The sequence below is a fragment of the Metarhizium brunneum genome, chromosome 1, assembly GCF_013426205.1.
Source record: "Metarhizium brunneum chromosome 1, complete sequence".
In the NCBI taxonomy this organism is placed as follows: domain Eukaryota; kingdom Fungi; phylum Ascomycota; class Sordariomycetes; order Hypocreales; family Clavicipitaceae; genus Metarhizium; species Metarhizium brunneum.
The window spans coordinates 265,777-292,077 of record NC_089422.1 but is presented as its reverse complement, the minus strand read 5'-3'; the positions used below and the strand labels follow the sequence as shown (position 1 = coordinate 292,077).

At 54.1% G+C, this 26,301-nt stretch overlaps 12 protein-coding genes across 12 annotated transcripts; 6 read left to right on the top strand and 6 right to left on the bottom strand.

Moving 5' to 3' along the window:
* Nucleotides 1-697: 697 nt before the first annotated feature.
* On the bottom strand, nucleotides 698-1,289 carry G6M90_00g000960 (uncharacterized protein; the record flags this gene model as incomplete). The annotated part of the gene is made up of 3 exons (XM_066129496.1): nucleotides 698-918; nucleotides 994-1,041; nucleotides 1,172-1,289. The coding sequence occupies 3 exons, from the start codon at nucleotides 1,287-1,289 to the stop codon at nucleotides 698-700; spliced, it is 387 nt and encodes a 128-aa protein (XP_065986111.1).
* A 1,163-nt stretch (nucleotides 1,290-2,452) lies between these two features.
* On the top strand, nucleotides 2,453-3,789 carry G6M90_00g000950 (uncharacterized protein; the record flags this gene model as incomplete). Its single annotated transcript, XM_014687489.1, has 2 exons — nucleotides 2,453-2,921; nucleotides 2,987-3,789. The coding sequence occupies 2 exons, from the start codon at nucleotides 2,453-2,455 to the stop codon at nucleotides 3,787-3,789; spliced, it is 1,272 nt and encodes a 423-aa protein (XP_014542975.1).
* Nucleotides 3,790-5,027: 1,238 nt separating this feature from the next.
* AO-I_1 (Copper amine oxidase 1) lies at nucleotides 5,028-5,640 on the top strand (the record flags this gene model as incomplete). Its single annotated transcript, XM_014687490.1, has 2 exons — nucleotides 5,028-5,190; nucleotides 5,279-5,640. 2 exons carry the CDS (start codon nucleotides 5,028-5,030, stop codon nucleotides 5,638-5,640), a joined length of 525 nt encoding a protein of 174 aa, XP_014542976.1.
* A 282-nt stretch (nucleotides 5,641-5,922) lies between these two features.
* Nucleotides 5,923-6,651, top strand: AO-I_0 (Copper amine oxidase 1; the record flags this gene model as incomplete). The annotated part of the gene is made up of 1 exon (XM_014687491.1): nucleotides 5,923-6,651. The coding sequence occupies one exon, from the start codon at nucleotides 5,923-5,925 to the stop codon at nucleotides 6,649-6,651; it is 729 nt and encodes a 242-aa protein (XP_014542977.1).
* Nucleotides 6,652-7,395: 744 nt separating this feature from the next.
* Nucleotides 7,396-7,623, bottom strand: G6M90_00g000920 (uncharacterized protein; the record flags this gene model as incomplete). The annotated part of the gene is made up of 1 exon (XM_066129495.1): nucleotides 7,396-7,623. The coding sequence occupies one exon, from the start codon at nucleotides 7,621-7,623 to the stop codon at nucleotides 7,396-7,398; it is 228 nt and encodes a 75-aa protein (XP_065986144.1).
* A 150-nt stretch (nucleotides 7,624-7,773) lies between these two features.
* On the bottom strand, nucleotides 7,774-8,966 carry klf1_0 (Zinc finger protein klf1; the record flags this gene model as incomplete). Its single annotated transcript, XM_014687492.2, has 2 exons — nucleotides 7,774-8,376; nucleotides 8,457-8,966. 2 exons carry the CDS (start codon nucleotides 8,964-8,966, stop codon nucleotides 7,774-7,776), a joined length of 1,113 nt encoding a protein of 370 aa, XP_014542978.2.
* A 63-nt stretch (nucleotides 8,967-9,029) lies between these two features.
* G6M90_00g000900 (uncharacterized protein) lies at nucleotides 9,030-9,542 on the bottom strand (the record flags this gene model as incomplete). The annotated part of the gene is made up of 1 exon (XM_066129494.1): nucleotides 9,030-9,542. The coding sequence occupies one exon, from the start codon at nucleotides 9,540-9,542 to the stop codon at nucleotides 9,030-9,032; it is 513 nt and encodes a 170-aa protein (XP_065986126.1).
* Nucleotides 9,543-12,879: 3,337 nt separating this feature from the next.
* ustD (Cysteine desulfurase-like protein ustD) lies at nucleotides 12,880-14,413 on the top strand (the record flags this gene model as incomplete). The annotated part of the gene is made up of 3 exons (XM_014687493.1): nucleotides 12,880-13,124; nucleotides 13,178-13,311; nucleotides 13,389-14,413. 3 exons carry the CDS (start codon nucleotides 12,880-12,882, stop codon nucleotides 14,411-14,413), a joined length of 1,404 nt encoding a protein of 467 aa, XP_014542979.1.
* A 2,595-nt stretch (nucleotides 14,414-17,008) lies between these two features.
* Nucleotides 17,009-18,647, bottom strand: glnA2 (Type-1 glutamine synthetase 2; the record flags this gene model as incomplete). The annotated part of the gene is made up of 3 exons (XM_066129493.1): nucleotides 17,009-17,039; nucleotides 17,107-18,088; nucleotides 18,155-18,647. 3 exons carry the CDS (start codon nucleotides 18,645-18,647, stop codon nucleotides 17,009-17,011), a joined length of 1,506 nt encoding a protein of 501 aa, XP_065985911.1.
* Nucleotides 18,648-20,294: 1,647 nt separating this feature from the next.
* linB_0 (2,5-dichloro-2,5-cyclohexadiene-1,4-diol dehydrogenase) lies at nucleotides 20,295-21,275 on the top strand (the record flags this gene model as incomplete). Its single annotated transcript, XM_066129492.1, has 3 exons — nucleotides 20,295-20,341; nucleotides 20,411-20,549; nucleotides 20,622-21,275. The coding sequence occupies 3 exons, from the start codon at nucleotides 20,295-20,297 to the stop codon at nucleotides 21,273-21,275; spliced, it is 840 nt and encodes a 279-aa protein (XP_065985733.1).
* Nucleotides 21,276-21,585: 310 nt separating this feature from the next.
* mcl (2-methylisocitrate lyase) lies at nucleotides 21,586-23,442 on the bottom strand (the record flags this gene model as incomplete). The annotated part of the gene is made up of 2 exons (XM_014687496.1): nucleotides 21,586-22,979; nucleotides 23,031-23,442. The coding sequence occupies 2 exons, from the start codon at nucleotides 23,440-23,442 to the stop codon at nucleotides 21,586-21,588; spliced, it is 1,806 nt and encodes a 601-aa protein (XP_014542982.1).
* Nucleotides 23,443-24,352: 910 nt separating this feature from the next.
* On the top strand, nucleotides 24,353-25,949 carry mcsA (2-methylcitrate synthase; the record flags this gene model as incomplete). Its single annotated transcript, XM_014687497.2, has 3 exons — nucleotides 24,353-24,400; nucleotides 24,524-25,398; nucleotides 25,454-25,949. 3 exons carry the CDS (start codon nucleotides 24,353-24,355, stop codon nucleotides 25,947-25,949), a joined length of 1,419 nt encoding a protein of 472 aa, XP_014542983.2.
* Between the last annotated feature and the right edge of the window lie 352 nt (nucleotides 25,950-26,301).

Here is a 26,301-nt window from a genome sequence, read left to right as displayed (position 1 = left end):
GGGCGGTGTCGGGGGCTTCAAAAGGGCCAAATCTACGGGTGACATGATCCCTGCCGTTTTGAAACCTGCCAGTGCCCCACCATGCGATTTCTGAGAGACCAGACTCGACAACGAGATTGGCACAGGCCGCCTCCAGCTTTTGCACCAGCAATATCTTCACCGTCGACGCAATCTTGCGTCTCGAGGAGTCAGATATTGTCTACGGCCGCGGTTTCCGCGACCTGCGTTATGAAGACAAGCAGTAAGCTTGATGGCCATCCGTCATCGCCCCGACCAACAGTCGCACGCGACGCCGTGGAAGCTGTGGTTGTGGCCGTGGCGCCGCCTGCATTAATATGACTGCTGCTATTATTCGATTCTCTAGCGTCGACCGCCCTCGGCGTGTCGTATCACTTCAGTATATCTGGCTAACTAATATCCTGGCATGGCATTTGATGAGTTGGGACAGGAGAGCAGTGCATCTGTCCGCACAGCCTTGACCGGCTGTCATTTAGATAGGATGCGTACTATGTTATTCGACATCACGATACAATCTAAATCCCTAGAGCACAGGAATGAGAGAACAGTTGGCACATTTCAATTCACCACACGCAGCCCGAATACAGAAATAATAATTTACAGGTTCTATAACCAACATGGTAGCCTACTTTTGACGTGTAAGCCCGCGCGACAGGCTGTGGACAGAACCTGTAAACCTTCATGCCTTTTGTTGCCACCCTTCAAGATTGACCGTGGCAGGGGTTTTCCCCGTCCTCATCACCACCCACGTCACCTCTTCATCGCTGTCGTTTACTTCCTGGTGTTCTGTACGCGCCGGAATGAACGCAAAGTCGCCCGGTGCCAAATCCTGCCGTTTCGACCCTCCCTCGAGGACAAGGGACCCGTGACCGCTGGAAGCGAAAATGATGGTGTCCTGATCTGAACGGAAGCATCTTTTAGCACGTGTCACTAGAGAGACTTGCAAAGACAAGTGCACGGGGAACAGATACGAACCTCCATGGTGGTGGATTACGGAAGATGTGTGCGGCTTGGCCGTCATAACTTTAAAGGTCTGCATTAGCATTCTTGTCATAGGATTGATGAATACGAAGGTCTCTGGCCTGATCTGCGAACAACGATGGAAACTGATCGCAGAGGGGCGGAATTTTGACCAACCACGAGGTCTACTTACCCAGGGAACATATCCTGTCGGATTTTCCAATGATTGCTCCTTTCCTAATCATTCCCTCTGTTTGGCCGATGCCGGCGTCTAGTTCGCTAGCTCGCGTGATGTGCACGTGTGTTGACATGGTGAGAATGAAGTGATGCTAGAATCCTAAAGTCGAGTTTTTTGCTGGTGGCTGTACGGTAGATAATAGTTGGATTTTTTTTAGAATGAGACAAATGCTGATTTTTATGTTTTTTTCGCTTGTGGCGCGATATCGCTAGAGCACGTTACATTTGGCAACACGTTGAGATGGCGCCCGGATATTGCGCATGTCCGGCTTTAAGCTTTTGGCTAATTCCCCGTAGCACCAGCTGCGTCCGTTTTTGGAAATAGCATCCATCCAGTAAGAACATTGAAGGCTTGTATTAGATTTCCACCGTGACGCAGTCACATGAAACAAATGGCAAGAACGTACATGTAACTCTGTAACTCCATGAGGAAGTAGGGAAGTGCCAAAGGCTACTAGTCAATTCGTTGGTGACATGGTCGTGGCTGAATTCCGTTGCTACCACGATGACGCAGGAAGCCAATAATGAATCAATGAGATCGCTGCCCCGGGGCCCATAGTTTATTACATCATAGATGAATCAAAGTATGGAGTCGCATTGGTGTAGCTAGCAAAAGACCTGGGTTCGCTGCTTGCTCGGAAACTCGGGATGATGGCACCCTAAACCCATCTGGGTCACTGATAATGTGACAGCAATGCCTTGTTAGGTTGAACAGCTACTCTGTAGACTGCGCATCTGGGACCCTCGGTGGTCCGGAATGTCCGGGAATACGGCAAACCTAATTCTTCCCCTTGCTGGATATAGACAGGCTCGTCCCACTATGGAGGGTCACATTGAGATTCTGGTAAACGATGCGTTAACCAGCTACACTAATTTTGGTAGGTGGCTAGGGAAATCTTCGATCTGCAACGCCCCATTGTCCATTGGAGCTTACGCACTGCCAGCAGCATAAGGGTACGCGTCTGGTGGATATGATCGCCAGCGCAGGCAGCAGTACAAAGCGGTAGATTCATCCGTTGAGCTAGGTTATAATGACGAAGCGGATGGATACCGAAAATATAAATCACGAGAATCTTTCTTGGTAGTTTTATGCAAAATTGAAAAGAAAACGAGGCTTGAGGCTGCCAGATATCCGACTTGCGACCGTACTTGGCATTCGTCGTCTCCTTTCTGTGACATAACCGCTGCAGTGCACCATCATAGTACCTTTCCGCTTGTTTACTCAAATACTATTAGGATGAAGGCATCATTGCCATTAGTGTTCTCTCTTATAACTCGGCTGGCCTTTGCCAACTCGCCGATAACATTCCAAAATACGTCCAACACTATTCTCCGAGTCGACACTGGTTCTTACGGCCCTGCCATTGAAGAGGCCCATTACTTTTACCAAGATTGGCCCGTGGGGTTTGCAGTGTCTAGCAAGGGACGAATATTCGTGTCATACTACCCGGGCAACGTCTCCTTCACTTTGGGCGAGGTGGTGAACTCTACCGCCGAGAAGGCCTACCTCCCGCAGTACAATGTTCCCTCTGCGAACTCTACACAGACAATCGACGGGACGTTGTTTGGTTCACAGAATTCGACTGGATTCATCAGCGTGCAAGCACTCTATGTGACGCCGAAAACGGCCAACCGATCAGAGACACTGTGGGTGTTGGATACAGGTCGTCCAAATGATGCGTCGCAAATGGCCTACGGTCTACCAGGTATGCATCTCGCATCATAGGAGAATCTCTCCAAGCGATAGAACACTGACTATTTCGTCATCAAGGGGGGGCGAAGCTTGTGGCAGTTAACCTGGACAATGATACCATCGTTCGGACCTACCTCTTCCCATCAACCGTCAGCTACCCAGACTCCTCTGTCAACGATATGCGATTTGACTTCCGGGAGAATATCACCACCTCTGGTCAAGGCGTCGCATACCTCAGCGATGAGTCGCCCGAGGGACGCAACGGCATTATTGTTCTCGATCTGGGAACGGGCAAATCCTGGCGCCATTTGGACCGACACCCAGCTGGATTGTCTGGATATGGCGTTGTCCCCAGCTATCAGGGCATGCCATTCTATCAAGAAACCCCTTCCGGACCTTTCACACATTTGCCGCAAGGACTGGATGGAATTCAGCTCGATCTCACGGGCTCAACCCTTTTCTTTTCATCCATGACATCGGATTATTTGTTTTCCATTGAGACGAAATACCTTCTTGACCATACCTCGCCTGCATGCATCCAAGCTGCCAACAGCGCCGTTCGGAACCTGGGCCAGCGTGGCGGGAATGGAAATGGGTTCGAGGGAGACTCCAACGGCTTCATTTACCAGGCAATGCCGGAGCAGAACGCAGTGTACGCCTACGACCCTACGACGCTGAGGGTTGCCCCTTTTATCCGGGACCCGCGCATCATCTGGCCGGATGGACTGTCGGTCTCGGAAGACGGATACATCTACATCATCATCAATCAGTTGCCATACCAGCCCATGTGGAACAATGGCACCGACCTCAGACAAAAGCCTGGTGCGTTACTAAGGGCCAAGTTGCCCAACAACGGGGCAAAAGTGAAGACGCTGTTTTAAGCACCAGCGGGTCCTTACGAGGTGACGAGGACTCGATTGCTGGGACTGAAGACAACTGGGCTGACGGCATGTTGCTTCGGCCCAGCCACGAATATTCCAAGGCCTCTTTATACTCGTATGCCTTTTTTCTATCCATTATGCAGACATCAGATCGCCCTTTTATACGACATGTCTCATATTGTCTTTAGTTCCACCCCTCCATCACACAGAGCAAGCATAGACCTGGCACTGGCGATTATAAACTCCAAGTGCCGTTATAGTATAGAACTACGCCGAGGCTTCCACATTAGACAAGAAGAAATAATAAAAAAGTCAACCCAGCCCCTTATCCGTCTCGTCTATGGCAGTAGTGATCTTGCGGATTATCTTGAACAGGGCTCCCTGCGACAACATGGAATGGAGTAATGTCGCTTGTCACAACGCTGCCGGCTCCGACGGTGCAAGTCTTGAACCAACCCGCGGGTCATGCGTTACCTGGGTTAGGGTTAGGGCCGAGCCTAGGTGGGCTAGGGTGGATGGCCGCGGCGCGGGTGTTGGGGTCGATGTCTGGGGAGCCCAGTGCCGCTTGGAAACTAAATCGCCGGCGGGACCCAATCCCCGCGATCCCGCCCAGAGTTGGGTCTTGTTCCAGCCGCAATTGATGTGTCAACATTTGAAGTCTCTCTACATGCATGCGAGGACAGCAAACTTGGCGCTGGGGAGCTTCCAGGGATGGGTGGGCAGTGATCAATTGATCGATTGATGGTTGATAGCAGACTTGACTCTACTCGTCTGAGCAGTGTAGGCCATCTGCCAGTAGCAACATTATACGCACAATGAAGCCCTGCTCCTTCCATCGCTGGCAGAATGTCATCTGGTTTCTACAAATAACAACTACATATGTACTCTATCTCTAATAACTTGTACTTTTATTTTTATTTTCTCATCAACATCTTTTAATAAGCAACCTCATAACAGGCTACCGTCTTTACATGCACCATGAGTGTAAAACACTCCCTAGACTCGCTTTCCGCGGATGAATTGTACTGGCCAGCGCGGCTATTAGACGCGCGCGTAAAAGGGGATTGTTTTGTCGAAACATCTTCAACCTCGAAGCCCCCGAGGCCCTGCTCATCCCTCATCTCGACGCAGAGCATGCCGGCACTCTCTGTGCAGACACCCCCCGACCCCCTCGCCGTGCTCGTGCTCAATACGACGTGATTGAGCATGATGGGAGCCGATCTTACATGGAATCCACCATGGACCTGGTTACAGGCGAAGAGGTCGACAAGCGGTGCCTCCACCCAAAACAACGAGCCTCATTCACCGTCGACGAGTTCCAAGAGTTTATTGACAATGATCTCACCAGCCCGATATTCCAGCGCGTCGTGGCGGAGATGGAACCTCCCCCCTGGCTAGGAGGTAGCCATTGACCCCTGGCCATATGGGGGCTCGGACTTTGGGGACGACTACACCGCTCGCCTCACGCAGCTCTTTTATTTTATTCGAGACATGACCAAGGGCAATGATGACGTGAATCATTCCTCCTTCCCACTCCCCATTTGTCCCGTTATGGGTACAGCCACCGAGTCACTTGTTCGTGTCGAACGGCTACAGCCAGAAGGCCCCTCCTTCACCATGACGGACAATAGCCTGTTGGAGTGGCAGAAGTGGCGGCTGCGCATCTCCCTTACGCCTCGGGAATGCGTAGTGCTCCATGATATCCGCTTTGACTACCGCAGCGTTGTGCATCGATTGTCTTTTAGCGAGCTGACGGTGCCTTACTGTGATCCCCGGCCCCTTACCACTGTAAACAGGCCTTCGACTACGGCGACGCTGGAGCCGGCCGCACCGCAAATAACCTTGGACTGAACTGCGACTGTCTGGGTGCAATCAAGTATATGGATGCCAACCTCGTCACGCCAAGCGGAAAGCTCCGTCTTGCGAGAAATATCTGCTGTATTCACGAGCTCGACGATGGGATCCCATGGAAATATACTAATATTGAACTTAATGACGGACCGTGCTGTGGTTGTGCGTAACCGCAAGCTGGTCATCTAATACACCATCACGCTGGGCAACTATGAATACATCTTTTCCTACTACCCGGACCTGGCAGGAGGCATATATCTCGAGGTGCGCCCCACGGGAATCATGTCGCCCGAAGGCATCGATCCGGGCAAGACGTCGCCGTACGGCACCGTCGTGGGGCCGGGTGTTTTAGCTCAGAGCCATCAACACATCTTTGCCGTGCGCATCGATCCAGCCATTGATGGGTATGCCAACACGGTAACCGTGGAGGATTCCATATCCATGCCGATGGAGCCAACGAGGAATCCATATGGCAACGGCTACGAGGTGCAGTCCACAACCATTACCAAGTCCACGCATATTGACGCCTCGCCGTTGACCAACCGCGTGGTCAAGATATCCAACCCTTCCAATATCAACCCCGTCTCTGGCCGCCCGGTGTCGTACAAATTTGCCCCGGCGCCCACGCAACTGCTCATGGCGGATGCAGCGTCCGACATTGGCCACCATGCCAAGTATGCCAGACACCATGTCTGGGTGACGCGGCACGCCGACTACGAGTTCTGGGCTGGCAGCGAGTTCACCAACATGTCACGCGATGAAGAAGGGGGCTGCTACGACACGGCGGCCCGCAATGACGATATTGAGAACACTGATGTGGTTGTCTGGGCCGTTTTTAGCTTTGCGCATTCCCCTCGAGTGGAGGATTGGCTGGTGATGCCCGTGGAGCGTCACGAGTTACATTTGCGGCCGGTTGACTTTTTCGACGGCAACCCGGCCTTGGATGTGGCCAGCCATCGCAATACAAATAGTGTCTGTCCTTGTGGACGGCGAGTGCTGCGCGAATGGTGATTGAAATGAATTGTCGCGCAAGGTGGTAGTGACCAGTAGATGCTGGGAAATCTTCAGACACTTATGCGTCACAATACGACGAAAATAAAATAAAATAAAGGATTCACACGTCTAATTGGATTACACCCCGAGGACGGAATAAGAATGTTCAAATTTGTAGGCAGCCGCAGGTAGGGCCTGTTGTACTGCCTTCTCATCACCAGTCAAGGATGGTATGAAGAATCCCAAGTCAGAGTTGTGCCTGATTCCTAACCATTTGAGAGACGACTATAGTTCATCATATCTATACTCATTCTGAGGCAGCCTATGCAGGCCCGATGGTTGGTGCCTGTCGCGACACTGGCAACACCGGTACCCATGATGATACTATCGTGACACTGACGGAAGATGACGTATCTCAAAAACAAGCCTGGTGTTGTCAGCCTCGTAGGCTTGCAATGAAGTTGCCTAGCAAACTGGCGGCTTCTGTCAACAGCTCCCATCGCGTCTTGACAAACCCGTCGCGCAGAATCATCAACAGCCCCAGACACCGATTGCGCCGTTGCATCCCTTGTAGACATGAGGAGATCGCACGCCGCGCACGCGCCTTAGCAACTCGGGCATATGGCGGCGTTGCTTAGCCGCCGTCATCAGAGCAGGCGGCAATAGGATCGGGCCATCCACCGCAAACCCATAGCACCACACGACCAACGCCGCCATGTACATGACCTACGGGCGGTTGAGGTTGTAGTTGTCCCGTCCCGATTAGGCGTCCTCGTCCTTGGAAGGTCCGTGTAGTAAACACTCAAACAGGAACTTCAAGGCGTAAAAGGCGGCTTCGCGGGCCGAGGCCTCGACGGCCCATCGCTTGACCGTCTTTTCAAGAGCGGCGCTATTCTCTCGCGACTTTCCCGCGCGCTGGACGGCGTCAGCGAAGCTCTGCCATTCGATAATATCTATATGCGATGCGATGTGGGCGAGGCCGTGTAACATGCCGCGCGTTTCGGTCAAGTAGTCGTCGCTGGGCGGCCGCCGGGCCTAATATTCGCAGCCAAAGGCCGGCGATCCGTTCTGTCCGAGGGCATCGTCAAAGTCCCGCCGCCAGTGATCAAAGGCCCGGAGCAATACTGGCCGCCGATTATCTCAGCCGCCTGACGACGGTGCAATGTCGAGGGAGCACGTCTGCCGCCCGCGCTGCTTCATATACCACAGGACGCTGAGCAAGCCTGTCATGATAATGGACCTCCCGAAGGCGTCGATCTGCATTCGCCGTCCGTCAAGAGTTTCTTTGAGCCCGTCTAGAAACATAATGGGCTTCGCGCCACTCGCTCGCAGGCTGGACTGCACCCGTACCACGTCGGCCGCACTGGTCGCCGACCATAATGCCTCATCGCAGGACAGCGGCAGCCGAAGCTCGTGCGCCGTCATCTTGGCAGGCTGTCCAAACATGGGGGCGTGTGTCGAGTCCAGCACAAGGGCTGCAAAGACGACCCTCCGCGTGGCTTCGCCCCTGATCCAGTGTGTCCAGGATTCGTCCAGCGCAGAGTCGGGCGTCGTGATCGAGCCCAGCTGGTCGTCTGCCGAGCAGTCCGCGGAGCGCCTGATGAACCAGTCGCCGCGTCGCATCAGGGCCAGTGTGGTGCCGTGGTGGATGTGCGCCCGCTCGTGGAGGAAGCGCGTGGAATACATCTTCTCGTGGACCTCTATGAGCAGCAGGGCCTGGTATACCCAGAGTTTGGTCGGGGCCTGAAACTCGGCGTCCAGAATATCTCCCATCGGAGATGCCAGACGATGAAATTGGCCAACTCGGAGACTGTCTCGATTACTTCTGGGCCGTGGATACGATCCAGTGTCGACGCGCCGATGGCGATTATAGCCAGGAGAAGGAGATTGGGCACGTGGTCGGCGACAAAGGCCGAGCGATGCAGGATGGGCAACTGCGGGTGGAAGTGGTACCAGTATGATTCGATACATGTTCGCGTCATGTGCAGGCTTAGGATGTGATTATCGTTACTCACATCGCCCTCCAGGAACGACTTCTTGCGAGTGGTCGCTGTCGAGCACGCAGCCTTGTTGAATCGCGTCGCCATAAGGTGCAGGAGCTCCTGGAGCTTATCGTCCGACATGACGGTACGCGGCGACCCGGGATCCAACGTCCTCGCAACACTCATGGGCCGGTGTGAGATGCCTCCGCCTAGTGACATCTCATAGGTCCGGGTTTGTAGCTGAGAAGTATCCAGGTAGCTGGGGATTACGCCTGTCCATGACGGGTATGCGACTGACGACGAGGGTACAGATGATTCGTTGAACAACCACGCTGTGAAATCATCCTCCATGGCAAAGGGAGGCCGGCTGTATGTCTTTCCACCAAGTGTCGGATAGCTAGACTGGGGAGGGAATCAAATCCGGGGTTTACAGCTGTCAAGACGGGGGCGGTTGAACTCAACATGGAATCCAGTACATTGAGTCCCGTGTCTTGAGCTATTGATGCCGATTCTGACGAGGTTACCGGCGCGAGGGATATCCGAGTACCCATTGACCGAGATTGGAAAGCCCTGATGTGCTGTGGGTGAACCCCTGAGCTCAGTAGGGATTGAAAAGACGGCGCGCAGGTCCTGCGATTGACTGGCGAATACTTGAATTGCTTTGGAAGATCGAAGCTCGTCGCCGTGGCCGGACTGATATGAGGCGACGGCCGTGGACGCCGGGCGCTGCTCTTGAACGGGAATATGCGAGGCATCCTGCCCATCGGGGAGGTTACACGTCTGATTGGGAGAGAGCTTGCGTCCTGAAAGCCAAACACCCGATTCACCCCGACCAACGGGGACGATGGTAATAAACTGGCGCTGTGTTGATTTGCCTGGTTTCTCGCCTGGGACACCAGCGACCCTGCCGTCGATGACCGACGCCATCGGGGGTTGGTATTGGACGAGGGGATCGACGCAGGTTGAGGGAGTGACGGACTGGTGTCTCTGGACGATATCTGGGCAAAGTAATTACCGTCTTGCAGTCTGGCGTTTCGCCTCTTGTGTCGTTGCCGGTGCCGGGCGAACAGCTCTTGCCGCACAAATACTCTGTAGCAGCCGAGGAAGTCGCACGGATAGAACTTCTTTGGGGCATCTATTGGGAGCCGTCGAATGCGCAAGGTTGAGTGCTCAGCGTCAAGATTGTTTCGAGGAGATGGTGAATATACAGTTTAGTTGATGGCGATACAGATGTCCCGCGCGAGAATAGCTCTTCTCGCAGCCCTCAACGTTGCATTGGAATACGCGATCGAACTGGGCTTTGCCCACGGTGTTTTGCGTTTGTGAAGCCGTCTCATTGCCCGCTGGTTGGCCAATCTCGCTGTCCGAGAAGGCCACCGTTTCATCCGGGTCCCGTTTCATCCGGGTCCCGTTTCACCCGGGTCCCGTTTCATCCGGGTCCATGCCGCCGATGGCGCTGTCGAGCGATGTCATGGCGAGGGACCGGATCAAGAGGAGAAAGTCTTGGAAATACTGTAAACTGTGCCTTGGGTTGTAAAAAGGAAATGAGGAGGAAGCAAGTTCTAATGGGGCGGCCCTGGCGTCTCGTCTCGGCCGGATCTCCTCTGCAACAGCTTCTCGGACAGGGCATCTTGTGGGCAACAAGACTGCATCTATTCAGAGATGGATAGTGTATCACATATGTCTTCTCAGCAGCATGTAGTCGATGCGAGGTTTGGTGTTCGTGTTGGATTACATATTGACCGACTGACTTGAAGAGATGGGACATTTTGGTTGCGATGGAATCAAGCGCGTGACAATATCGGCATACATGAGATTATAATCACCATTCGATGGTGAGATTCAACAGCCATTATCAGAATACACATGCGTTACTCACTTGCACTTGTTTTTATTCACTCTCGGGACTCGGGACAAATGAGCTAATACTCATCTTCTTTCAGAGCCAGAACATGAGCCAACGCTGGCTAGGCCGTCTGGGCCCTGGACCCTCCAGACCTGGCCTGTTATCATGCCAATAGCACAATGCCCTCACAGAGGACCCTCTACTCTCTCTTGACTTATTTAAAAAGCCGGCATCACGGAGCTCCACATGGCTGTGAAACTGGTCGGGAATTCGTGCCGAAGTGGGTCCATGCTGCGGCCCCGGGATGGACTTGAACTACTCCGTACTCCATGTCCGTACATATTATTGATATTAAGTGGATACATGTAGCTGTCAATATTGAAGGGTATGCTGTGGCACCACCCATCATGGGCGGCATGAGGCACTAATAAAGGAGAGCTGAACCCCTCCAGACCGAGAGTTCAAAGTTCTCCCTGGGTTACACGTTGGGGCTGCACCAACGTTCTACCTGCAAGAGTCTGGTGCAGCCGCAGTGACGGAACCAAGCCTACGGGCCGTCGACTCCAGACAGGCTCCCTGATCTGCCGAGTGGTTGGACACAGATGACGGTTCACTCTCGATCTCTGCGAACGTATGAGCCTCCGAGATCACGTAGTGGAGTCCATATCAACCGCCGGAAACGGCCCAATTTGTGTTTTTCACAACAAAGTCACTCCATGGCACTGCCACGTTGCCCGCTCTGGATGTTTTCCCGTGTCTCACACCAACGTGACACGACCGTTGTCTAAGATTGGGCAAATGATGGCTGCGGCAATAGGCGTTGGACGACTCTTGATTAATGACGAAATACGGAGTACATGCTGCAAATTCCTGACGTGTAGCCAAGCAAGTTGGAGTAGGTTCCGTAGCTAGGTCAGAGTTAGGAAACTGCCCTCACCACCAAGATAATCAAAGTCTTTGGCATCTGCAAGCCTGCCGCAGTCGTCTGTTCGCGGGACTGGCAGGCTTCACAGCCATCAGGGCGGGCACAGGATACAAAGTGAGACAAGCAGAACTGGCAAGATGCGCCTATCCGCTTGAGTGGTGACCGAGCTATATGTCTCTTTTTAGAACAGGAAATTTGTAGGAACACCTGGCCATCATAATTATGGTCATGGTGAAAAACTAAAAGCCACAAGCGAGCCAGAGCTGCTGATTGTCGCAACGCCAAAGTGAATACCTACACAGTTCACAGGCAGAGACACAAAATCAACCTCGGCTCCTTCTTTTCTTCTGGTCTTGTGACAAGGGTCTAGTGTTAGGGGCTTGGAACAACTTTTCGTATTGAGCTAATACTTCGCTTTGATATCAAAGGTCCTTGGTTTTCCTTGAAGCCCTGAGGGCGGAAGACCTTTATTAATATTAAGAAGCGGTGAGGGACTTTGCCCTAGGTCTTGTGATCAGAGCCCTTGTGTAACTATCGTCGGGATTAACATTTGAAGGTTCGGCCCGTGCCTTCACGGCAACGTGTCATCCGTGTAACAGGTCTCCTCAGCCATCTTATTCAATGCCGCAAGAGAACTACCGTTAGTACATATATATTTGAATTACTCAATACCATGCAGGGAAAATGGTAGCACAGCTCAGGTAACCCTCGCCAGCTCGCTATTAATGGCAATGCAGCACCCAGTAATAATTGACTGACTATCAAGACAAGCATTGATCAGCGGGGAAAAGCACAGGAATACACCTGGCTGGAACAGGAGACAGTAGGAACTGCCGCCGTAATGAAGGCTGCCCATTTCCTGGCCCTTTGATACACGGTCTCTCACCTTGACCGTGGCTACACAACTCGACACATCCAAGATACCAATAGCTATGAATCCCACCAGGCTTAGCCAGGCATCTCCGGCGCTGAGCACAGATATTGTCCACGTGGCAATGGAGATGATCAACTTTTGGGATGCATTGGGAACTTGTCGATCCGGACATGGCCGATTCACAGAATCGACCGTTTCGGACCCGTTTGCAGGATCGGCAACGAAGTACGTTCTTGGAATCTGCAAGACTTGAATGGCTGTGCCGGCAACAAGCGCATGGCATCCATGATAATTGAAAAGAGACAACCATCCCTGGAGCACGGCACCGCCCGCAAAACCTGACGCTATGGTATCGTTACCAAGCATGTCCCGGGAGGAATACGTGAGGGACTTTGCCCTAGGTCTCGTGACCGAAGCCCTTGTGTAACATTGAACCTTTGACATTCGGCCATTTCCGCGTAACACGTGACGAGAGCTGTTGATGTAGTATTGCAGTCGTAACCATGATCTTGGAGAAAGGTTTACTGTCAACGGTTTTACCGTCCCTCCCCGTACACAGAAACTTTGTTTCACAGCAGGCTTTTGCTCGATACGTCGTTGTCAATCTCCTCTTATCAAAATGGCCTGGAGCAACGAGCCCAAAGACGGCCAAAATGACTCGTCTACTCATGCTCCCTCGCATCCTAATGGCAGCTCCAAATTGGAATCCGCGCAGTGCGCTATTTACGCTGTCACGGCCGGCGAATCTGCCAGCGACGTGATGGACATGGACCGAGTCCGACCTCACTTTCCTGTCCTCAGTGGGAAGACTGTGCCGTTCAACAACGCAGCAGGTACCGTTGTGCTCAAGGAGGCCATAGAGGCGTATGTACAGTTAGTTTTCCATGATGGAAGTGAATACTGAACGAGATGGCCAGGGCGAGCGACCTCATGAATGGAATGCCGATTGACCACGGGCTCGGAGATCCACGAAGCACCGCCGCCCGGGCTGAGTATTCGAACAATTGGCACCAGTGCGCAGCCTTTGTCAATGCCCAGCCGTCCGAGATTGGTACGTATAACGCCTCGCCCGGTCTTGTGTAGCCCTCTGTATACTCGAGCACTTACTCGCGAGGCCGGTTCCATCAGCCTTTGGACAGTCCACCACCGCTTTGCTACGGCTCTTGGGCCAGTCGCTGCGGCCGCATCTCGGCTCGGATGCAGAGATCATCTGCTCTACGCTGTGCCATGAAGCCTCTGCAAGTGCCTGGATCCATCTTGCCCGAAGCCTAGGCACCACCATCAAATGGTGGACGCCGTCACAAGAGGGGGAAGACGACCCCTGCCTCACCGTCGACTCACTCAGGCCTCTGTTGACTCCCAAGACACGCATCGTCACTTGCAATCACGTTTCCAACGTGGTGGGGACGATACATCCTATCCGAGAGCTGGCCCGCCTCGTCCATACCATCCCTGGCTGCGTCATCGCCGTGGACGGCGTTGCCTGGATCCCCCATCGGCCCGTTGATGTCAAATTGCTCGACGTCGATTTCTACTGTTTTAGCTGGTACAAGGTATTCGGCCCGCACATGGCGCAGCTATACGCGCACCGTCGCGCGCAGGATCGTTACATGACGAGCATCAACCATTTCTGGCGCGACCACGCCACGCTTGACGGCAAACTCCACTTGGGGGCGGCTTGCTACGAGCTGGAAGCAATGTGTGGCCCAATCGCCAAGTATCTGGGGGATCTTGGATGGGACGCCATCATCCAGCACGAGACGGTCTTGACCAAAGTCATGCTGGACTATCTCCTCAGCCGACCCACGGTATATCGCGTGTTTGGGAAGCGTACGGCAGATCCGAGTCACCGAGTGTCGATTGTGGTATTCGAGGTGCTTGGGCGGCAGTCCAGTGACATTGTCATGCAGGTTCATGTCCGCGACCGGTTCCGGATCACCTGGGGCGATTGCTGGGCGCCACGGCCGACATTTGACGTTCTGAGGCCGCACAGCGACGGCATCATCCGCGTCAGCTTCGTTCACTATAATACCGTGGCCGAGGTCCAGGGGTTGTGCGCTGAGCTAGAGGATATAACGTCCACTAAAGGTGCGCATGTTGCAGAAAGGGGGGACTCGCCATCCAAGGACATTGTCGAATTGGCTGAATTATAATGCCTAGTGTATACGAAGCCATGAGGACATGATACCAGACGAGTTTGCGTGGACTGGTCATGTAACAAGCGCACGTTCAATCATACTATATTTGGGAGTGTGAAAAGAATAGCCACCTGCGTCTCGCCACACATCCAACATGGAACATGGCGAGGAATTGACAACTTGACCAAGTCCCCAGACTCCCAACTTGTATAGAAGCCAATTTAGCTCTGTTGGCCAGCGTAGAATGTTTTAGAAGCTCAGTTCTTGCTTGGAGCAAGGGCTATAAACTGCATCAACATTTATTCATGTCTTTGGCCAGCCCTCCAACCCCTCTATAACCAGGACCCCCTGGCTAGGGAACGGAACCTGAGCGATGCCATGACTCTTTAACAGCCTGTATCGTGTAGGAAAGAGGCAGCCGCCACGGCCGGTCCTTTAAAGAGTATTCTGCTGTGCACATATTAGCGACGTATGCACGTACTGCTCAAGTGCCGACTCACCATTCTCCTTGACCATGAGTGGTCTCAGCATACTCAACAACGGCGCACTCTGGTGCTCCTTTAGTAACGTCAACTTCATTCCCTCCTCTAGCAGCGCTTGTGTCGCCTCGCCGATTCCATGGTTATATATAGCAAAGGTAGTCAGCTTAAAATCCTGGCCCGTTGTCGAGTCAGCGTAGGATGTCGGCGCCTTAAGAATAGTCGGTTTCTGACGCTCAAAATACGGAGTGCTGATGATTAAATCCTGAGAGCTTCCCCTATCCAAAGACCACAATACCGGATGGAACTCGCGGAGAAAGAGCCGCCCACCTGGCTTCAAAAGGCCAGTAATAATTTAGCCCATTCTTTTATTATAGGCATAAAGCACAAGGAGCCAATGCTAACGTAAACGAGGTCAAAGCCGCCTGGCGGTACGATATTCAACGCATTAGATAAAGACGCCTCGACAAATGTAAGCTTCTCGCCGCCATTGCCAGTTGTTTGAGCAGCAAGCTCCTGCGCCGCCGTGATTACCGCCACAGAAAAGTCAAGCCCTGTTACTGAAGCGGCACCAAGGCGAGCAAGATACTTGATCAGTCTGGAAATCCTACCAACGGCTTTGTTCGAACGCTGCGGTCCATCCTCCCGCAGTAAAAGATGTGAGTCATCTGAGCACACGATGAGAGTAGAAGAGGAGATTAGAGGCACTGTAAAAGTCCCTGGCCGATCAGACCCTTCTCCGGATACATGTTGCAAGGGCTGTCGAGACTCGCTGCTGTATTTATAGATATACCAGGGGTCACAAATACAAGCTTCGATCCGAGCACTTTACACATCCAGCCACCTTGAAAGAGTAGTCAAAAACCTGAATTCCTGGCCACTCTACCCAGTATACTGTCAAATACCCGTCACTTCCGATCCAGGCCATATCTTCATCCAGCAACCGGCCAAGGTCATGGTTCAGGGCACAGTATCGGAGCATGACCATAGTAACAGTCCCATGTGTCGTTTTCGGGATAGTTTTATACCCGTAACCATGGCGTTGGTGTCTGGGTGTAACAGGCGATTCGGTCATCGAGGACGATGGCACCACTTTCGCATCGAACTTTGCCAAAAATCGCTTGCGGAAGCGTAGATTTTCTCGACGCCACCGGCACAAAGGTCTGACGTGGCAGAGCGGCGGTCAAGTTGAGAAACACGCGTAGCGCAATACGACGTCAGCAGCTGATGCGGTTGGTTGTGCCGCCAAGTCGGATGCAGAAATAGCGTTCTGCAAAGGCAGCAGGGGGTGTGAGTGAAGGGGTCCGTTGGACATGACGATGTTCTAGATCATGTCGAGTACACCAGCCGTAGTCCCGGCCGGTTTCGTTCAACTTCGAATCTTGAACGGTACCTGACGTTGCACTACTTGATCCCATCACGCTACGCGTGTCTGAAAGCACAACGCTGGTAGCGCAGATGCGCGTATCTGGCAGTGAGGAAATATTTGGGCCTTGATTTATCTCTCTCCGGCAGCGCAGGACATGCTGTGCACAAAAAGCCGGCCTTATGAGTTTGGAGCATCTGCGACCTGGTGGTTTTGTGCGGACTTCGTCCCAACCCGAACAGGCTTCATTATTCTGGATGAATTTGGTAGATTTTACTAAGGTATGTGAAGTTTGTCTGCACGTTGTCGTCAAAAATGAGGATAAACTACCACCAGTAGTTGATGTGTAAAGGAAATGTAGGGGACCTACCAAAATAAGACCTCCACTGGCAGGAGGCGCTGATCAATCCAGTTTTGCAAGAGCAGCTGTGTCAAATACTCCATTCCGCCCTCGAGCTGTAAGTGACAACTACATTGGGCGTGTCGAGCTACGCGGCGCATAGAATTGTGTAGCGAAGCCGGTTTGCTGATGACCGGTGGGACAATCGTCACGGAAACAAGGAGAGTTGGCAGAAGCCCACAAGCCGACAGGAGAGGGCAACTGCCTGATGTTGAGGTACTCGTAATATATAAATCATCAATCATGGACTAACGGCGTAACAGCAATGGCCCCACCGCGAATAGAAACACAAATATACACATGCAACATGTAATCCAACAGGGGTATCGTCATGACCGACTAGGCATTGCCCATCGCCCACTCCCTTAGACGGTTTCAATGTAACGCTTCATTTCCCTAGAATGAGCTGGTCAGCAAAGGCACATGATGTGCTGGTTTGATGCGAAGTGGTTGAAGCACGTACCAATCCGTAACAGCCTCGTCAAACAACCGAACCTCGTTCTCTCTGGTGCCGCCGAAATGATCGACGAAATCGTCGCCGAAAATCTCCCTCGCGATGCTATCCTTTCTCATAAATCGCGCCGTAGCCTCCTTGAGACTCTTGGCCAGCCGCTCGCCCACGTCGCCCGCACCGCCTGTATCCTGCCCCAGGGCAAGCGGCGGGCACGGAATCTCCAGCTTCTTCTCTACGCCGCGCCACCCACAGCCCAGAATGGCGGCCAAGACAAAGTGAGGATTTGAATCGGCGCCAGGCGTGCGGACCTCGAACCTCGTGGCGCCGGGCTTGGACGTCGGCGGCGAAATGAGGCGGATGGAAGCGGCGCGGTGCTCCAGCCCCCACGACACAGTGACGGGCGCCCAAAAGTTCTCGACGAGCCGCTTGTACGAGTTGACCGTCGGGGCCAGCATGGGCATGATGTCCGGCAGGCCCTCGAGGAGGCCCGCCAGGAAGTGCCGGCCCAGATCGGACAGGGCCGCAATGTCGTTCCACTTGGCGTCGGGGTCCGTGGTGTCCCTGGCGAGCAGGTTCTTGCCGTCGCCGTCGACGATGGAGATGTGCATGTGGCCGCTGTTTCCGGGGAGGCCCTGTTTCGGCTTGGCCATGAAGCACGGCGTGATGCCGTGGTTGATGCCCACGCTCTTGACGACGTACTTGAACAGGCTGGCGCGGTCGGCCATGTCAGCCACCTCGCCGAACTCGAGGGCCGCCTCGTAGACGCCCGGGCCGGACTCGGTGTGCCAGCCCTCGATGTCGCAGGAGAAGCGGGCACACGTGTTGTACACGTCGTAGTACCAGTCCTTGTTGTGGACGGGGCGGTTGAGCGAGTAGCCGAACATGCCCTCGGTCAGGGAGGGCAGCTGATGAGGCGGGTTTTGCAGGAGGAAGCCGGCCGGGGAGGCCGAGTCGCTGTTTGGGTTGCGGAAGGTGTAGAATTCGTATTCAGCTTTTGTCAAGGACTCTAGTTAGCTTGTCCCAAGTGGTCGGTCTGGAGGCAAAAAAAGAAACATACCGCCAGCCATGGCTCCGTAGCCCTTGGCGTGGACCTTGTCCAGCTGCGTCTTGAGCAGGCCCCTTGAACAGGGGGCAATGGGCTTCTTGGTTTCCGGGTCGAAGAAGTTGACGAGGAAAAAAGGCACGTTGTCCTCCCACGGCACCCTTCGAAAGGTGGAGAGGTCGGGAATGGCCAGAATGTCGCGGTAGCCGTTCTCGGCGTTGGACACCTTGAGCTCCTTGAGGTAGGTCTGGTCGTGCATGTCCCAGCCGAAAATGACGGAGCAGAAGCCGAATCCTGCTTCGGCAATGGACAAGAACTTCTTCTTGGAGACGAGCTTGCCGCGCAGGATGCCATCGACGTCGATGCCCGCCAGCTTGACGCATGTGTCGTGCTCGAGGAGCTGGGGGAGGGAAGAGGCGGTGATTTGGGACCCCATGGTGGTGGCGGGGATGAGCAGGCTTCGTCGAGTGATGAGGGCGACAGAAGGCGGTAGTTGACAGATGGTCATGAAGATGAGAAGAAAAGGGGGAGGTGGGAAGGAGTCAAAGAGAGACGTGAGTCCGGTGTTTGCAGTGTAGAGCTGGCGATGTGAGTGTGCACGTAGCTCAATGGTTTTAAGTCATGTCACGATAAGCTCCAGCTTGAGCAAAGCGGGGGCAGAAATGTTGCGCGCACAATGAAGAAAGCCGCGCGTGGATTTGAGCCAAGTTTCCAAAGATCCAAGATTGACGTCTCTAGCGCCTGGTGTTTTTATTTCCCCAGGAGCAGAACAGAAACCGGGCGTGCGGCCTCTTTAGATGGGCGTGCAGACGGGTTTTCAGCCGCGATGACCGGGCACGATACGGGAAGCCATGCGGCTTTTGCGCCAATCTGCATCGTCATCAACTTTTTTCTTTCTTGGGGTGCAGCTCTTGGAAGCACTGAAGTGGCTTGCGGGGGGTGCGGCAAGGGTTTACGACGTTTTGATTGGCGTGGCGCTTCCAAGGTGAGACCCGGTGGCGGCCCTGGTTAGCGCGCAGATTCTGGATCGTGGGGTTGGACTTGGAGATAGTACATGCAAACTCTTCGGCATGAGCGGCCGGTGCGGGCGTTCATTGAAGCGACGAAGCGGTATTTTTGGCATTGGTAACTCAGCGCGCTTCTAGTTGCCGTGCAATTTGTTTCACTTGGTTTATTTCTGCGGAGCTGCGGCGCGGTCAGGGACTGTGATGGCTTGCACCCTGCCTTACGGTACATCATATCAAGTACATCCAGCGCGGCTAACGTATCGCTCCCTTCACATACAAAGTAGAATTCGCAAAATACACATTGCACGTAGTTGAATACTCGAGGAATGAAGCATTCCAGTTTTCAAGCCCCAGAGCCCGCGGCTGCCACGCAATGCCATATGATGCGGCCCGCGCATCGACGCCAGGTACCTACGCTGCCAGGGACGGTTACAGATCCGCGGTGTGCCATCGCTCCAAGCTTCTAGAATACATGCAGGTCCGCGAAAGATAGGCGCAGTACGCGGAGTCCGCGGCAAATACGATGATGATACTACCACTGTAACTCGCGGATGCCTATGGCGATTTCGGACCATGAGAGAGCAGGTACAGGACCGCCGGCCGCAGAGCGCGGTTCGGTGCGCGCACCGAGAAGCCACAATGACAACTCGGACGAGCCAATCACGATGCCGGGTGCGACACTGGTACTATTGACGAGCTGTCACGCAGCGTTCAGTGGGCCTGGCCGCTGTCGGAACGCGACACCAGAGCTCACCTCCTCCGTACACTGCAGTCCGTCATCGCCTTGGCCGTAAATGTCCACATGGAACGCCGTCGCCGCGGCCCAGTGCCTCACCTCTTAAACCCATCACGCGTGCCGCGTGTCTCGGCCATCAGGAAATAGTAAAGCCAGCAAGCCGGGCCCTTGGTCCCGCGCGCTTCAGCCAAGACATGTAGTTGTAGTTGATCGAACTTCTTATTAAGGTCCATGTCTGGTCCTTATCAACCCCGCCATTCAAGGTGACACCAAAAAGCTGGCAGAGCTTGCCGACCCCGCCAACACCCAAGAACCCCTCTGCCTTATTTCATTCTTGTCCTCCCTTCCTCCTCTTGAGACATTTCAGACACACTGTAAATCCAACCTTCTTTCCATCCTCACAACCATCACAATGGGTCGTCTTGCTGGTAAAAACGCCGTCGTTACCGGTGCCGCTGGGTGCGAATAGCTTCCTCTTACCCCTTCCACGCTCGCATCAGCCCACGTTACTGACTTGGCACCCTGCAGTGGCATCGGCCTCGAAACCACCATCCTCTTCGCCAAAGAAGGCGCCAACGTGCTCATGGCCGACATTTCTGAGCCCGCTCTGGAAAAGGCCCTGGCCAAGGTCAAGCAGCTCGTTCCCTCTGCCAAGGTTGAAACAAAGGTACGCACCATGTCCAGTCCCCAGTCACCAACAACCAGAAAGGGACAGCAGACTAAAAGCAATTCATCACAGAAATGTGACGTCTCCAAAGAAGCCGACGTCAAAGCCCTCGTCGAATCCGTCGACCCCTGGGGCGGCCTCGACATCATCTTCAACAACGCCGGCATCATGCACGCCAAGGACGACGACGCCGTCAACACCCCCGAGGAGATCTGGGACCTCACGCAAAACATCAACGTCAAGGGCGTCTGGTTCGGCTGCAAGCACGCCGTGCTCTCGCTGCGCCGCCACAAAAAGACCAAGGGCAGCATCATCAACACGGCCTCGGTCGTCGCCATCGTCGGCGCCGCCACGCCCCAGCTCGCCTACACGGCCTCCAAGGGCGCCGTGCTGGCCCTGACGCGCGAGCTGGCCATGGTCCACGCCCGCGAGGGCTTCAGGTTCAACAGCCTGTGCCCCGCGCCGCTCAACACCCCGCTGCTGCAGGACTGGCTGGGCGACGACCAGGCCAAGCGTCACCGCCGCGAGGTGCACTTCCCCACGGGCCGCTTCGGCGAGGCCATCGAGCAGGCTCATGCCGTCGTGTTCCTGGCCAGTGACGAGGCCAGCTTTGTGAATGGCCACGACTTTGTCGTCGACGGCGGCATGACCAAGGCCTATGTTACCCCGGAGGGGCCCGCTGCTGCCGCCCCCCAGAACAATGCTTCCAAGAACTCGTTGGCGTAGGGGAGTAAGTGGAAGTCAATGCGAAGAGGGGTACAGAGGGGTTGGGTAGAGACATGGAGACATGTTGCTGGGATTGCGATAATGGACTTATGAAAGAAAAAAATTATATACTTAATAATCAATGCGCCTTTTCCCGTGGCAGATCACTTCTGATGGACTTTGTAGTTGTTGAAGCATGATGAACTTCGTTTTAGCTTACTAAAGTATGTATTTACTCTACAAAAAAGGTGTATATTCAACCCAAAATACAAACTCCGAACCATGCTTGCCCCATGTCTCATCGCATTTATTTGCCTCGACCAACCTGAGCCTAGTTGAACTGACCCTCAGTGTTGCCTTCGCCCATACTCCTGCTGCTCGAGCTGCCGCTCTGAATAGCCCCCAACATGCCATCAATGTAGCTGGCTCCACTCCACTTCTGGTGCGTCAATACGTCACATCCAAGGTCCTTCTCGCGCCGCTGAACCAGCTCGACATATGCCTTCATGCCGTCAGTCTTGAAGTTGCGCGCCAATTCGCACGAAATGGTTGCCGTGGAGTGCAGTCCGGCCAGGGAAACCAGCTGAAGAACAAAGCCCTCCTTGGCAATGTCCCAGATGAAGGACTTGAGGGTCTCGGGGGTGAAGCCGTGGGCCATCCAGTTGAATGACGGGGACAGGTTATACACAAGACCCTTGTTGGGGTACTGTTGCCTCACGGCGCGGCCGAGCTTGGCAGCAACCTCGACATTGGGGTCGCCAGTCTCGACCCAAAGAAGGTCAGAATAAGGAGCAAAGGCCAGCGCGCGCTTGGTAGCAGCCTCCATGCCGGCCCGGAAGTGGTAGAACCCTTCGCGGGTTCGCGGAACGTCCCAATTGAAGTAGACCGGGGTCTTGGAGTAGTGAGAAGCCAGAGCACGGCGGCGCGTGATGCCCATGTCACGGTCCTTGGCAGTCGCATTCAGGTACTCGTTAATCTTTTCCCGGCTGACGCCCTCCTTTTGCATGTGGGCAACAGCAGCCTCGTCAAAGGTGACCAGCTTGGTGTCCTTGACCCACTTGGCCTCAAAGATGTCGATCTGGGAGCCAGAAGCTCCCTTGGCCTCCATGGACTGGATCGTCTCAGCAAGTGGCTCAATGGAAGGGTCGGCGACGCCCAGGATGAACTCGTGGTCGCGGACGTCAATAGCGGAAGAAAGCAGCTTGCCGGACTCGGAGTCGGTTCGGGCAATCACCAAATTCTCACAGCCCATAACGTCCCATTGGAATCGGGCAGCATTGAGTCGGTTGATGTGCTCGCCAATGGGGACGATGACTTTGCCAGCAAGATGGCCACACTTCTTGCCGCCGTGAAGTTGATCCTCAAAGTGCACAGCAGCGGCACCATTCTCGGCAAATAGCTTGGCAAGCTTCAAGACAGCAGACAGACCACCATGGCCAGTGTCACCATCGGCAATGATGGGCCGGAGATAGTCAATGTACGGAGTCTTGGCACGCTCCTCGGAAGTCATCTTGCGACGAGCATCCCACTGCTTGCGGTCATGCATGCTCTGGGCTTTGGCCAGACGCTGAACTTGGTTGGGGACTGTATTGTAGGGATAATCGCCAAAGTCGGGAGACACTTCGTTGGTCGTGGTGAGCAGGGACGAGCAAGCCCAGCCAGAAATGTACAAGACTTCCTGGTGAGCAGCTTGCTGTGTCATTTGGATGGGATCAATAGCACCCACTATGCGTTTGTCAGTTTGCAGATTCAATTGGTGCATTTGCCAAGACTTACTTGTATGAACAGGCTCGCCCTTGGCCTGGCGCTCTTGGATCAGATTGAACAGCTTGGCGGCCATGACAGAGCTGGGGTATGAGATCTTCTGGGAGCCTCGTTTGGTGACGACGTCGGCAGCGCTATACGGTCGCTTGATGCCAGAATACCGAGGAGAAGACCACCACGCCTCAACTTCCTTGATCTGGGCCTCGTACAAGGCATCCTCAGCCTCGCCAGTCTTTTGCGATTCTGGCAGCAGCTGGAACGAGTCGGCAGCGGGAATCGCGTGCGAAAAGGGATTGCCAACCGGGGCAGACATGACGGCGGTTGTAAAGATGGCACGAATAGCTGTCGAGCGGTACTGGGTCGTTCGGGGCCTGATGGTGGGCAAGACTCGCCTGGAGGCTCTGGTTGCAACGTTTCGCATCATAGTGACGATGATGGCCAAGGGACGTCAAAGGAGTGGCTCGCAGGTTGTAGGTTGGAGTACCAGCTACCTTTAAGCAAATCTCCGAGCAAAATGGCGACACACTGTCGCTTGCACTGACACTCAAATGCAGAATAAGCAGTTGATGATAGGTTTGTAATAAAGGGTCTGATTGGAATGGCTCGGAATGCGGGCGAAACCGAATGGTGGTGCACGCAAAGCCGAGCTCAGTCCGGCCGGCTATCACGCCTGATACGGCTCAAGAGCTGTGGCAGAGAGTGGCACTGCTGGTCACGCCTCGCCTGCTTGCATGCATGTGGACTGGAGGAATCAAATGTGTGGCACCGGCTTGCCGGCTCAAACTCAAATCCAGGCAAGAGCAAACCGCCAAACCCACGCCGTGGTTGCCATGATGCGAACCCACTGGCCAGTTGGGCAGCCAGTTGGGGCGCCTTCCCCAAAGCTTACCCAAAATCACAGGGCAAAAAAGATAACCCGGTACCTGATTGGCCAATCACGGCCCGGCAACGAACCGTTGGACCGGGCGCCCGCGGCTTTCCTCGGCTGTCTCGAGATGCTCGCCGGTGGTCTGGCTCGTGGTTGGCGGGGAAGGAGCGATACGGCTGCATATGCGCCCGGTATGCGGTCACCACCAGGTGTCTCGGCATAACTTTTTGGTCAGCCTCCCTCACGTTGCACGGCCGACTTTTTTCTGTCAGACCTACATCTTCTCCCTTCACTCCTGTAGCTCCGGTAAGCTCAAAAGAGACCGAAGCGCCCTCATTATATTGTAAGCACTTTGCCCATTGACTGCTGCCCCTTGCGGGGAACAGGCCAATTGACCTATTTACAGATCTACCCCACGATCCAGATCCCGCCAGCTCCGCGATCATATAGTCCAACATCAACAACCATGGCTCTGAACCTGAGGAATTCCACTCGGGCTTTTGGCTCCCTGAAGGTATGATGAGCAAGACCACTAGCAGCTAATCAACCCGCAATTGCGGTTATTCAATGTCGCAATGTCGCAATGCCGCCATACACCAATGCCACGACGCGCCATTTGCTGACTTGTATGAACCAGCCTCTGACCCGAGCTGCTCTTATCGGCGCTCGCGGCTATGCCACTGCCGAGCCCGACCTCAAGGCCACCCTCAAGGAGGTCATTCCAGCTAAGCGTGAGCTTCTCAAGAAGGTCAAGGCTCACGGGAGCAAGACCATTGGCGAGGTCAAGGTCGAAAACACCCTCGGCGGTATGCGTGGCCTAAAAGCCATGGTCTGGGAGGGTTCCGTCCTCGATGCCAACGAGGGTATCCGCTTCCACGGAAAGACCATCAAAGACTGCCAGAAGATCCTTCCCAAGGGCAAGACTGGCACTGAGATGCTCCCCGAAGCCATGTTCTGGCTCCTCCTCACCGGCCAGGTCCCCTCCACCAACCAGATTCGCGTCTTCTCTCGCGAGCTGGCCGAGAAGGCCCAGATCCCCGAGTTCGTCTCCAAGATGCTCGACAACTTTCCCAAGGACCTTCACCCCATGACCCAGTTCGCCATGGCCGTGTCTGCCCTTAACTACGAATCCAAGTTTGCCAAGGCATACGAGGCTGGCATGAACAAGTCCGACTACTGGGAGCCTACTTTTGACGACTGCGTTTCGCTCCTGGCCAAGTTGCCCACGATTGCCGCCAAGATCTACCAGAATGCCTACCGTGGAGGTGGTGCTCTTCCTGCCGAGGTCGATCTTGAGCAGGATTGGTCTTACAACTTTGCCGCTATGCTCGGCAAGGGAGGCAAGGCGAACGAGAACTTCCAGGATCTCCTCCGTCTCTATCTAGCCTTGCACGGCGACCACGAGGGCGGCAACGTCTCTGCCCACGCCACCCACCTTGTTGGTAGCGCTCTTAGCGACCCATTTCTTTCTTACAGTGCTGGTCTCCAGGGTCTGGCCGGTCCTCTTCACGGGTGAGTTTGTCTCTCTGAGCACTAGTCATTAGCTTTTGATTCTGACAATTTGCAGCTTGGCCGCCCAGGAGGTTCTCCGATGGATTCTACAGATGAAGGAAGCCATCCCCGCCGGCTATACCGAGCAGGATGTCCACGACTACCTGTGGTCCACCCTCAACTCTGGCCGTGTGGTCCCCGGTTATGGCCACGCCGTCCTCCGCAAGCCTGATCCCCGATTCGAGGCTTTGATGGACTATGCCGCCGCCCGCCCCGATATTGCCCAGGACCCCGTCTTCCAGCTGGTTGAGAAGAACAGCCGCATCGCGCCCGAGGTCCTCAAGAAGCACGGCAAGACCAAGAACCCCTACCCCAACGTTGACAGCAGCTCCGGTGTCCTGTTCCACCACTACGGCTTCCACGAGACTTTGTACTACACCGCCACCTTTGGTGTGTCTCGTGGTCTTGGACCTCTGGCCCAGTTGATCTGGGATCGTGCTCTTGGTCTGCCCATTGAGCGTCCCAAGAGCATTAACCTCGAGGGCCTCTTGAAGCAGGTTGAGGGTCAATAAAAATTGCAGTGCGAAAAAGTGAAAGTCAGATTGGAGTTATCATGAACAAAACAGCATGTTACGTAAATTAATAGCAATATAAAACGCCATAAAAAGTAGAGTTCATATAGGGTGTATAAGTAGAGTATACCCAACAGCTTCAAGGCTCCTGTTTTGATAGAAGATGGCTAGAGATGGGGTTGTATTTGCTGATAACTGCGGATGTTGGAGGGATTTGAGCAGCATGGATAGAAATAAATAACAATAATCTGACAAGTTGTGTATTTGACGCTTGAGTTTCGTTATGAAAATTGCATGTGGTAAGGTTTTAAAGGCCAACAGCCACTGCGAACCGTATTCGGGAAACACCAGG